This window comes from Echinops telfairi, unplaced genomic scaffold (assembly GCF_000313985.2).
Source record: "Echinops telfairi isolate 266 unplaced genomic scaffold, ASM31398v2 ScPeMD7_32;HRSCAF=126, whole genome shotgun sequence".
Lineage (NCBI taxonomy): Eukaryota > Metazoa > Chordata > Mammalia > Afrosoricida > Tenrecidae > Echinops > Echinops telfairi.
Window position 1 is genome coordinate 709,022 of NW_022103929.1, and position 11,342 is coordinate 720,363.

Here is an 11,342-nt window from a genome sequence, read left to right on the forward strand (position 1 = left end):
ATTTGATTTACAAATAAGGAATCCTACTTCGCGGAATTTCATTTATCACGGTAGGGTCTAGAACCGATTAACCGCGATAAACGAGGGTTCACTGTAGTAATATACAATAATGCATATGCAGCATCTGGCAACATAACAAGTGTCTAAGTGTCTGAGTCATTATTGTATATGCCTTATTGTATATGCATTATTCTAATTCCAGTATTGTTCATTTATTAGCTGGATGTTCTTAGCTGTTTATCAGTCTTAGTTGAGTTAGGAACGGCAGGCTAAACACTTGATTTTTTCCCCTACTTTAAAAAAAGAAATTTCCCCCAACAGGTTTCTGTAATGACATTATATGTCATAACAAAATGAGAGAACAAAGCATTATGTACTTTATGGTGGAATCAGCCTTATTTTTTCTGTGTTACTCTTCTTGAAATGTCAGGCTCAAACTCTGGTTAGGGTAGGAATTATAGGATTAGTTTCAGGTAGGATTATCACTTGGCCAGTTTGTCACTTGGCCGGTTTGCAACCAGTCCTTTTGGTTTTCAGATTTATTACACCCAGTCCCCAAAGAGGATAGCTCTCTTTGTAGATAGGATTTATTGCAGATAGGATTTATTACAGTTGGAATTGGGGCTTGGTGAACTGGTTTTGGCTTTGTAAGAATAGCCTATGGTAAGTTTTTGTGAATATTTGTATTCCTGAGGGATTTTCTGTTCCTTTCTCATGATCCTACTCTCTTAAAGAACCCCTTTCCTTTCTTTTGTTTCATTATTTTAGTTAACAAATATTCATAGAGCTCCTACTTTGTGTCAAGCACTGTGCAAGATACTTGGGGCTATGGTACTTGGTGAGCAAGATTAGAGGGTCCATAATTTGTAGGAGACATATATGTTCATTAAAAGATCACTTGTAGACAATTGGACATCCCCTCACAGAAGGGGTCACAAGCCAACCAGGGTGCAGTATAGCACCAAAGAAATATACAACATCCCTCTGTTCTTTAATGCTTCCTTTCCTCCACTATCATGACCCCAGTTCTACCTTACAAGTCCATCTAAACCAGAGCATGTACACTGGTACAGATAAAAAATCTCGATACATGGAATCCAAGACAGATACGCCCCTCAGGAACAGTAATGTGCATAACAATACCATGAGGATGGGGGGAGAAAAGGGGAACCAATCACAATGATTGACATATTACCCCCTTCACTCCCCCCTAGAGTGACGAACAACAGAAAAATGGGTGAAGGGAGACAGCGGGACAGTGTATGAAAATAATAATAATTTATAATTTATCAAGGGTTCATGAGGGTGGGAGGGTGGGTGAAGTGTAGGACAAAAAAAAGAGGAGCTTATACCAAGAGCTCAAGTAGAAAGAAAATGTTTTGAAAAGGATGATGGCAGTATATGTACAAATGTGCTTCATACAGTGGCTGTATGGATTGTTATAAATCAATAAAATGATTTATTAAAAAATAATAACTTATAGCATATGATTTCACACTAATACAGGAACTAACTAGGACTAACTAGGGCTTCATTGTTAGAAGATTCAGTGCCAGATAGTTTTACAAATCCAAAAGTATATATATACTCTGGTGATAGCGCTTGAAGTATTGGGCTGCTAACCTCAAGGCCAGCAGTTTGAAATCACCATAAAAAAAAAAATCACCATCAGCTCTACAGGAAATAGATGAGGCTTTATATATCCTTAGAGATTTTCCGTTTCAGATGCCTACAGGGGCACTTCTACTCTTTCCTATAAGGCTACTGAGTTAGTTAATTGTGCCAGCCTGGCCGAAAATCACATGTGGGGCTGATTGAAAGGCGGAGGGATAAATGGGTGGTGAGCCTCGCCTTTCTGGTTCTCAGGTCTCTTGTTTTGTGATGGTCACACCAGGGTGCAGCTGCCTTAGCAGTTCCCTGCTTCTGCTTGCAAGATTGACTTCCTACAAGACATCCCCAAGGAGAAGCTGCATGGACCTATCCCAATGCAGCCATGGGTGCTGGAGCAGCAGTGTGGAGAACCCTGCTAGTGCTGAGATGCTTACACGTTCACTGACTCAGCTTTCCTCCTGCAGTCGGCATCATTGCCTCTGTTTTGTGAGGTGGAGGACTTTGTGGACTGGTGTTGGGTTAATGGGTTAATAGTTGGATTTGTGGGCTTGGGCAGCATTGGGTTGGGATGTTTTCTTGATGCACATTTTCTTTACATAAAACTCTCTCTTATACATGAGTTGCTGTGGATTTGTTTCTCCAAACTACCTAGACTAATACAGCTACTATGAGTCGACTCCATGGCAGTGAGTTGTGAGTTTATATAAGACGGGAGAAACAAAAATCCAATGAAGATATGATGAGATAGTTCCAGAATATGAAGGTGAAATAGAATATGAATGTATCATTAGGGTTTTTTTTTCATTAAGAAATTTATCAAAATAATTTAACCCCATAGATAAATACCAAGAGTCTTCTCATTGCTTAAGCATATTATGAATGTTTATTATGTACTAAATCAAGGGCTGGACCCTGTGATTACTAAAACATGAATTTATAGGGTGCATGCAGATCAATAAAAAAGATAGTAAAACATGTATTAATACATATTGTCGTGGCATATTTTAGGGACCCAAGCAGTGTGGGGAAGGAAGATATGATTTGACTCTGCCTGATTTGAGGACAGAGAATCTTAGACTACTTCACAGAGAAGTTTAAATTGTATCTGGAAAGATTAGGAAGTGGAAGCTATGAGGAAATTAGTGAGAAGAGTTTCTCCAGTCAAATGGAATAGCTTAGCATATTTGCACTAACCAGTGGGTTAGTATGGTTAAAGTGATAGCCCCAAAACCAAAAAAGAAACTCTGCCATGGAGGAATGGTGGAAAGTGACACTGCAAAGGTCAGCAGGGGCTGTTTTGTAAAAGACCTTAGGAGTATAGAGCTTTTTAAACAAAAAACAAAAACAAAAAAACCAACTTTTTATCGTAAATTATGTAGGAACTTACAAATCAGATCATAATTTTTATTTTCTACAACTTTTAACAATTTATTAACCTTCCCATTAGCTTCCGCTCTCTCTGCCATGACTCACAGCAACCCTATAGGTCAGGATAGAACTGCCTTGAGACTGTTTATGGGAAAGCCTTGTCTTTCTTCCTCAGAGCAGCAGGTGGTTTCTAACTGCCTTCCTCCTCAACAAGTTAACACCTGTTTACCCTCTGCCCTATGGTTTCACCTCCCCCTCCTTGTTCTCCCACCGTGGTAATCATCAAAGTCTGTTTCTTTTGGTATGATAATCTTTGTCTTAATTTTTTTATTTTAGTAATAGTGGTATCATACAGTATTTGTCCTTTTCTCTTTGACTCAGCATAATGTTCTCCAAATCCATCAATGCCATAAGGTATTTCACAGTTTCATCATTTTTCATTGTATGTATGTACCAAAGTTTATATATACATTCTTTCACTGGTGGGTGTTTTGGTTATTTCTATTTTCTTGCTATAGTGAAAAGTGCTGTGATGAACATGAGTATGCATTTATATGCTTGTGCCTTTTTTTTTTTAATCTGCTTGTGATTTGCTCCTTGTTTCTTATATATATATATATATATAGTGAGTAGAAGGATTTCTGGGTCACATGGTATTTCTATTTCCGAAAGTTTGAGGAAACACGATACCAACTTCCATAGTGTTTGTACAATTTTACAGCCCCACCAGCAATGTATGAGGATTCCAGTTCACCACTGCCTCTCCAGCATTTTATTTTCTTTTTCTAATTTTTAACTTGGCTATCAATCCCATTTTGAGAAGGTATTTTACAGATATTTTGATTTGGATCTCTTGAATGGTTAATGATCAAGAGTATTTCTTCGTAAGTTCCTTGGCCATCTGGATGTGTTCTTTGGTGAACTGTTAGTTCATGATCTCTGCCCATCTAAAAAAAATTATTTATTTATTTATTTACAATCATTTTATTAGGGGCTCATACAACTCTTATCACAATCCATACGTACATCAATTGTGTAAAGCACATTTGTACATTCATTGCCCTCATCAGTCTCAAAACATTTGCTCTCCATGCCTGTTTTTAAAAAATTAATCATACTGGGGGGCTCTTACAAATCTTATAACAATCCATTATTCAACCATTTTTAAATTGGATTATTCATCTTTAACTTGTTGAGGTGTTGCAGTTTTCTCTAAGTTTCAGAAATTAGTCCTTTGTCCAATCTGTCACTGCCAAAATTTTTTCACTGTCTGTGGGTTCTCTTTTTATTCGTTGATGATATCTTTTGATGTAGGAGTATGGACCTTTATCCTGCTTGCTGGGAGCAATTGATTGAGCATATGCCACAGTCATTGAGGTTTTCTCTTATAGGCCTTTAAAGGCCTAGCGTCCTCATACAGAGTTGAGTTCCCTGATCTCACAATTTCTGTCCTGTGTCATCTGACTGTCTCAGGTTAGACAGATTGATAGATAGCCGCCCCACAAAAAAAGCCCAGAAACAAAAAAATTGAAACATCAGGCTTGAGGCCAGAGTCTGCCTGGAAATGACCAGATTTTAAGGAATACCGATGGAGAAAGGTAGTCAGTCTGTTTGTCCTTGCCCCCCAATCTGCTTTTGATTTTTTTTTTTTGTTGTTTCAGCTCTACTTTTGGTTAACTGCACTTTGAGTTGTTGCTACATCCAGAATGACGGTATTTATTTGCTAATCTGAGTCTTAATTATGAAGAAAGTAAACAGGCAAGGTAGCATATAGGATAAATCAGGTCCCAACTTGCTCAGAGCTGTCAAGAGAAAACGTAGTTAGTTAGTTGGCTGGTTGCATTTATATTTGCATTTGGTATATCTTCCTTTTTCAAAGATGACAGATTTTCTTTCTTTTTTTTTTAAAACATTTTATTAGGGGCTCATACAACTGTTATCGCAATCCATACACACATCAATTGTGTAAAGCGCATTTGTACATCATTCTCAAAACATTTTCTCTCCACTTAAACCCCCGACATTAGGTCTTCATTTTTCCCCTCCCTCCCTGCTCCCCCCTCCCTCCATGAGCCCTTGGTAGTTTATAAATTGGTATTTTATCATATCTTGCCCTGTCTGACGTCTCCCTTCACCCACTTTTCGGTTGTCAGATGACAGATTTTCATAATGTAAATTTGCTCTTGAATTTTCATATGAGAGGGCTTCAACAAATTTATGGAAAAAATTCCATTATTTTTCAGTTCCACTTTTCCATGAACATTTGAAATTCCCTAGTGGTACTTTAAAATTTCACGCACATAAGATTTACTAGGAAATTAAAAGATTTTCCAAAAATGGAGGAAGAGAAAGGTTCATCTTTTCCAGGTACCTAAGTTTGCAATTAGAAAACTGTAAATATATTGTCCATATTTAAATTTCTCCAGTTGTCCTAAAAATATACTTTTACAGTTCATTTGCTCAAGTCAGAATCCAAACAAGATATATTGCATTTGATTGTTATAAAGAAGAATGTTCATAAAGCACACAATACAGGCTTTTCTCCCAGAGCCAGTCATGATATACAGTCACTTCTGTATACAGACGTGAGTCCTGGCTTCATATCCTTGACAATACAATACAAACCCCTTACCATTTGCCCCTTTCTACCTATTAATCTTGGAAACTCACCAGAGCAAGTTCTGTGTTCTGTAGGGTCACCGTGAATCAGAATTGACTTGATGGCAGTGAATTGAATTATATTTGACTTCTGTTCTAGCACTTCTAACATCATACTGTCATTTAACTACTGAACATGTTTACACTTCAAGTGAGTTAGACTGCCCAGTCATAGAGAGATCAGTAGATGGCAAGTCACTCCAAGGCAACAATCACATAATTTGCTGTCACTTCAGCTAGCATAATGCCTAACTTATTGGAGACAGTCAATAAATGTTTCTGGAACTGGATGAATAACCCCAGTTTCTGGAGTATTTCATTTTCTGAGTACAGTATTTTATTTTAGTTTCCAACTCTGAGTTTTTTTTCTCTGAACTATGAATTTCATTGCCACTTTATGATGAGGTTTTTCCTGTTCTTTTTCTGCACTCAGGAGGTCTGCCTGTATGTCATAAGATTGGATGGACTTCATTTGTCCGTGATTCATTATTCTTGTTTATTTAACCTCCTTCCTTTACCAAGGGGAATGTCTGTATCAAGGATATGACTGATGAGAACCAGAGATCTTGGGCTCTTATTTGATTTGTTTCACCAGGTTGAGAGAAGTTTAAAATATTTCTTTCGCATATTTCTGATTTTCAAAAATGGCTGTTTTCTTATTACACTCACTGCAAGACTGATCAGGTGACTTTTATTTTGTATCAGATTTTCATTGGAAATTTTTAAAAAATTTTGTAAGCTGAAATTATTCCAGTGATGGGAGATGGGGTACTGCTAGAATTGGTATATTTTGTTTTATCCGAAGAACTAAATTTATATTACATTTTGATACCCTTAAGCTTCAAAATCTGCAGTCTTCTTTAAAAGCTGTTATTTGAATAAACAGATAGGAAATGAATGATAAATTAGCTAAAAAGAGGATTTGCATGTTTCTATCCAAGATATGTGGTATAATATCTTGGACTATGTGGAAGTAACTAAAATTTTAGTGTGTTTCTTTTGGTCTGTCTGGGGAGCTTCAACTTCCCCATCTGTAAAATGAAAGTGGAACCAGTCTTGTACATGGTTAATTACGGTTCTGCCATTGCTTTTCTGGGTTTAACTTTTGAGTTTTATTAGATACATAGTATGGAAATACTCTACATCTGTGGTTCTCAACCTGTGGGTCATGACCCCTTTGGGGGGGTCACACGACCCTTTCACAGGAGTCACTTGATTCATAACAGTAGCAAAATTACAGTTATAAAGTAGCAACAAAAATAATTTGTTCTGGGGTCACCACAACATGAGGAAGTGTGTTAAAGGGTCACAGCATTAGGAAGGTTCAGAACCACTGCTCTAGATGTTGGTTGGATATAGAATTTCATCTAACTTTTTTTACATTATGAGCTAGTACTAACAAGTAGAAAATATTGATTTTTTTTTTGCTTCCCATTTTCACTGGTAATTTTCAGTATTCTTTTAATCTTTTCTTCTCCTCCTCCTGCTGCTGCTGCTGCTGTTGTTACCAGGGGCCCACTAGAGCCTGTAAAGAATTACCCAAAAAAGAAAATCCTATGGGGACTGAGGATGTTGAAGAAGTATGACTGTAACACCAGATTAGATCTGTCTACTGAAGCTGTTTTAAAGATTCGTTCTCTTGTTTATAGCTTCACCAAGGATATTAGTAAGACTCATCTTTAAAGGTCAAGTGCTCTGCTTCCATTTTGGTACCAGAAGTTAAACCACTAGGTCTCCATTTTATCTTTTCCTCCAAAGATTTGTACAATAAAGCAAATAAGCTTACCACACCTTTTTTGTGTGTAAATACTGAGTTTTGATAAACTTATGCCCTCTGGGAGTCAGAAGGCCACCCTTTGAGTGCTTCCAAATGAATAGCTTTTTGCTGATGCACTTTCCCCTTGTTATGTGTCCCACTCACTTTCTATTTATAGTCACGTTATTAAAATTACAAGAACAACTGTAAGATCCACAGGGGCTCACCACACTGAGGCAAAACGCTAAGGGTGTGCAACAGAAAAGCAAGGGGAACAGAACAACGAAGTCCCCAGGGAATACCAAAAAGAGACTTTGGAGCCAGGGTGTGGCACCCCATCAGACTGGAAAACACTCCTAAAGGTCAACAAGCAGACCTTAAACTATTTACAGGTTTTTCATTCTTTTTTTTTTGGTCAGGTTTTTCTCTTTGTTTTGTTTTCTTTTGTTGCTTTGTTTTGCTCTGTCTTGTTTTTTGTGCATACTATCTCTGCAGGTCTATCTAGATAAGATAGGTGGGATAAAAAATCTGGAGGAGAAAACAACAATGGGACCGAAGGGTTTTTTTTTGGGGGGGTGGCAGAGACATGGTCGAGAGATAGGCAGGGGGAGCAGGGGAAAGGAAGTGGGTGTTCCAAACCCAGATACAAGGAAACAACAAGTGATCCAAAATTGATGTTGAGGAGTGTGTAGGAGGACTGCTAGGGCTTGATCAAGGGCAATGTAACCAAGAGGAATTACTGAAACCCAAATGAAGGCTGAACATGATAGTGGAACAAGAGGCAAGTAAAAGGAAATAGAGGAAAGAACTAGCAGTCAAAGGGCATTTATAGAGGTCTAAATACAAGCATGTGCATATGGAGAAATAGATCTATGTGCATATATTTATCGGTTTAATATTAATATTAAGGTAGCACCTCCGAGGTGGTGGAAGGGGTGGTGTCCAGGCAACAGGAAACTAGCTAAGAGGAGGTACCAAGGGGCAGGAGGAAAGTAAAAGGAAACAGTAATGACCAGGGAGGCAAAGCAATGGGTAGAGGTATAAACATAACAGTGTTCATATGTAAATACATTAATCCACAAAAATAGAGATATTGGCCCATGTACATATTACAGCAATACACTGAGGTAGAGGATGGACTTTGGGCCTCTGCTCATACCCTCAATACAAGAACACTTTGTTCTAACCAATTGGCAGTCTTGAGATGTTCACCCTCCCAACACAGTCCCTGAAGACAAAATGGGTGCATAAGCAAATGTGGTGAAGAAGGCGAATGGTACCTGGCTATTAAAAGATACAGTGCCTGTGGTCTTAAAGGCTTGAAGTTACACAAGCTGCCATTCAGCAGTGAAGCAACAAGTCTACATGGAAGAAGCACATTGCCGGTGTGATCATGAGGAATCATAGGCATCAGCAGACACACAACCAACAAAAACATATTGTTGAGAACGAGGGGTGCTGGAGCAGAGATCCAAAGCCCATCTGTAGACAATGGAACAATCTTCTCACAGAGGGGCCACAGAGAAGGGATGAGTCACCAGGGTGCAGTAAAGCATTGATGAAACACACTATATTCCTCTGGTTCCTTGAGGCTTCTTCACCCTCCACTACCATGACCCCAGTACTGCTTCTCAATCAGGACTAGACCAGAGCATGTACACAGGTTTAGAAAGGGATGGGAGTTCATTACATACAGAATCCAAGAACAGGAGTGGGAATAGTGATACCAGAAGGGTAGGGGGAAAGGGGGGAAACCGATCGCAATGATCAACACATAACCATATAGCCCTCTACAGGGGGAAGAACAACAGCAAACATGGGGCAAGGGAGACAGCGGTCGGTGTGAGAGATGAAAATAAAAACGATGTACAATCGGGGTTATGAAGGTGGTAAGGGGAAAAGAGCTGATACCAAGGGCTCAATAGAAAGTAAATGTCTAGAAAAGAATGAAGTCAACACATATACAAACATCCCTGATTCAATTGATGTATGGATTGTGATGGGTTGTACAAGCCCCCAATAAAATGATTTTTTTTAAAAGGGTCACTGCATTATGAAGGTTTGAGAACCACTGTCCTTACAGAAGGGCCGGGGGTGGGGGTGGGGTGGGGGGGTGGAGACGAGCCAGGCAGGGTGTAGTGTAGCATTGATGAAACATACAACTTTCCTCTAGTTCTCTAATGCTTCCTCCCCCTATCATGATCCCAATTCTACTTTACACATCAGGCTAGATCAGAGAATATACACTGAGACAGATAAGAGGTGGAAACACAGGGAATCCAGGACAGATAAACCCCTCAGGACCAATAATGAGAGTAGTAGAGTAGTGATACCAGGAGGGGAAGGGGAAGGTGGGGGGGAACCAATCACAATGATCTACATATAACCTTCTCCCTGGGGGACAGACAACAACAGAGAAGTGGGTCATGGGAGACATTCGACAGTGTAAGACATGAAAAAACAATTTATAAATTATTGAGGGTTCCTGAAGGAAGGAGGGTGGAGGAGGGAGGGGGCGGGGATGAGGAGCTGATACCAAGGGCTCAAGTAGAAAGAAAATGTTTTGAAAATGATGATGGCAACAAATGTACAAATGTGCTTGACACAATGGATGTATGTGTGGATTGTGATAAGAGCTGTACGAGGCCCCAATAAAATGATTTTTTTTAAAAAAAGATCCACAGGGACTGAGATGGAAATCTTAGTTCAGTCCCTTGCCTATGTGGGGGTTAGAAGGAAAATCTGGTAGGTGTGTTAATCTCTTTGGGGGCCATCCTACTCTCAGTGGAACTTGCCTATTTATTGTGTTGTGACATTTGAATGCTAAGCATCATGTAAAAGTATCGTGTGGATCAGATTTGCCAGCCCCTGCAGATCTGTGGCATTGGTGTGAGTATGTACAGGCACAATCTGTTTTAAGTATTCTGCTCTGTGTGTGGAATGGTTCTTGATTCAGGGAAGCTATAGCATGAGGATTGTTTTAAGACCTCAGGAGTTTTAGGAGAATGAAACAAAAAGTTTACTTAAAGATGTAAACTTTTGACTATGGGTGTGGGGGCAGCATGATTAACCTTTGCTTTCTAAAAGGATTTTGCAGACCTAATTTCCGTTTTCCACATTCTCTCAAAGTAGTATGTATAGCCAGGATATTAAAATTAAGGGCCAGAGTTTGTAAGTGAACCTTACAAACAACTCATAGTTCTACATTTTAATTTTCTCTGAAGAATTTGCCTTGTCATTCTGTATTATAATGACAAGTAGGGAATCCCCCACCCCCACTAACAACACATGCATAACATGGAGTTTTGTTTTCCCTTGGACCAAAGGTTTTAGTTCTAAAATTTTTTATCCAGAGTATGCAAGAATATAGTATAGAAAAGTTCTTGAAAGGAGAGAAACCCCAGCCACATACTAGAACTCTTTTAAATTAAATGAAGATAAACTATTTTTTAAATGTTGCCTTTCAATTTTACAATTTCAGACTGAAGGATAATTTCCTGTTAAATGTTCCCATAATAATTTGCAGAGAAAAGTGCTAGGCAGTATTGTTAACTAAAGAAAATAGTCTATCAGTTCCACTTAGATAACCTTTGGTAATAAACCAACTCCATACACATTGTGACCTTAGAGCCTGAACTTTCTAATCACATGACCAGCTTGTAAACTGACCTGTAAGGATGACTGTTGTAGTCTCAGTTGAGAGAAAGAAATTGGCCAAGTGTCGGAAGGGTAGTCATCAAGCTGGACTTGTCTTGTAACCTCTGTTTCTTCATGGCTGCAATAGAACTTCTCAACAGACTTGGAGAAGCATGAAATGGAGACATGGGAAGGTAAGAGAGTTGTTTAAGTGTGGGGCCCACCCTTAAGGTTTCAAATTTTTCTTTGAAGCTTTAGAGCAATTTGTAGCCTCTAAGCAGACGGGAGACAGTTCGCAGGCAAGTATTTCTCT

General features: G+C 38.8%; 1 protein-coding gene across 2 annotated transcripts in view; it reads left to right on the forward strand.

Annotated features, from left to right (window-relative positions):
- The window catches only part of NR6A1 (nuclear receptor subfamily 6 group A member 1), a 232,504-nt gene that overhangs the window by 151,910 nt on the left and 69,252 nt on the right, over nt 1-11,342 (forward strand). Inside the window, exon 1 of one of the 2 annotated variants that reach the window (XM_045290183.1) lies at nt 11,154-11,223. The exons of the other annotated variant lie outside the window; for it this stretch is intronic. Coding sequence (XP_045146118.1) covers nt 11,208-11,223 — 16 coding nt within the window. The 5' untranslated portion in view covers nt 11,154-11,207. Of the gene's footprint in view, nt 1-11,153; nt 11,224-11,342 lie in introns of those variants that run through there. 2 annotated transcript variants of the gene reach the window in all.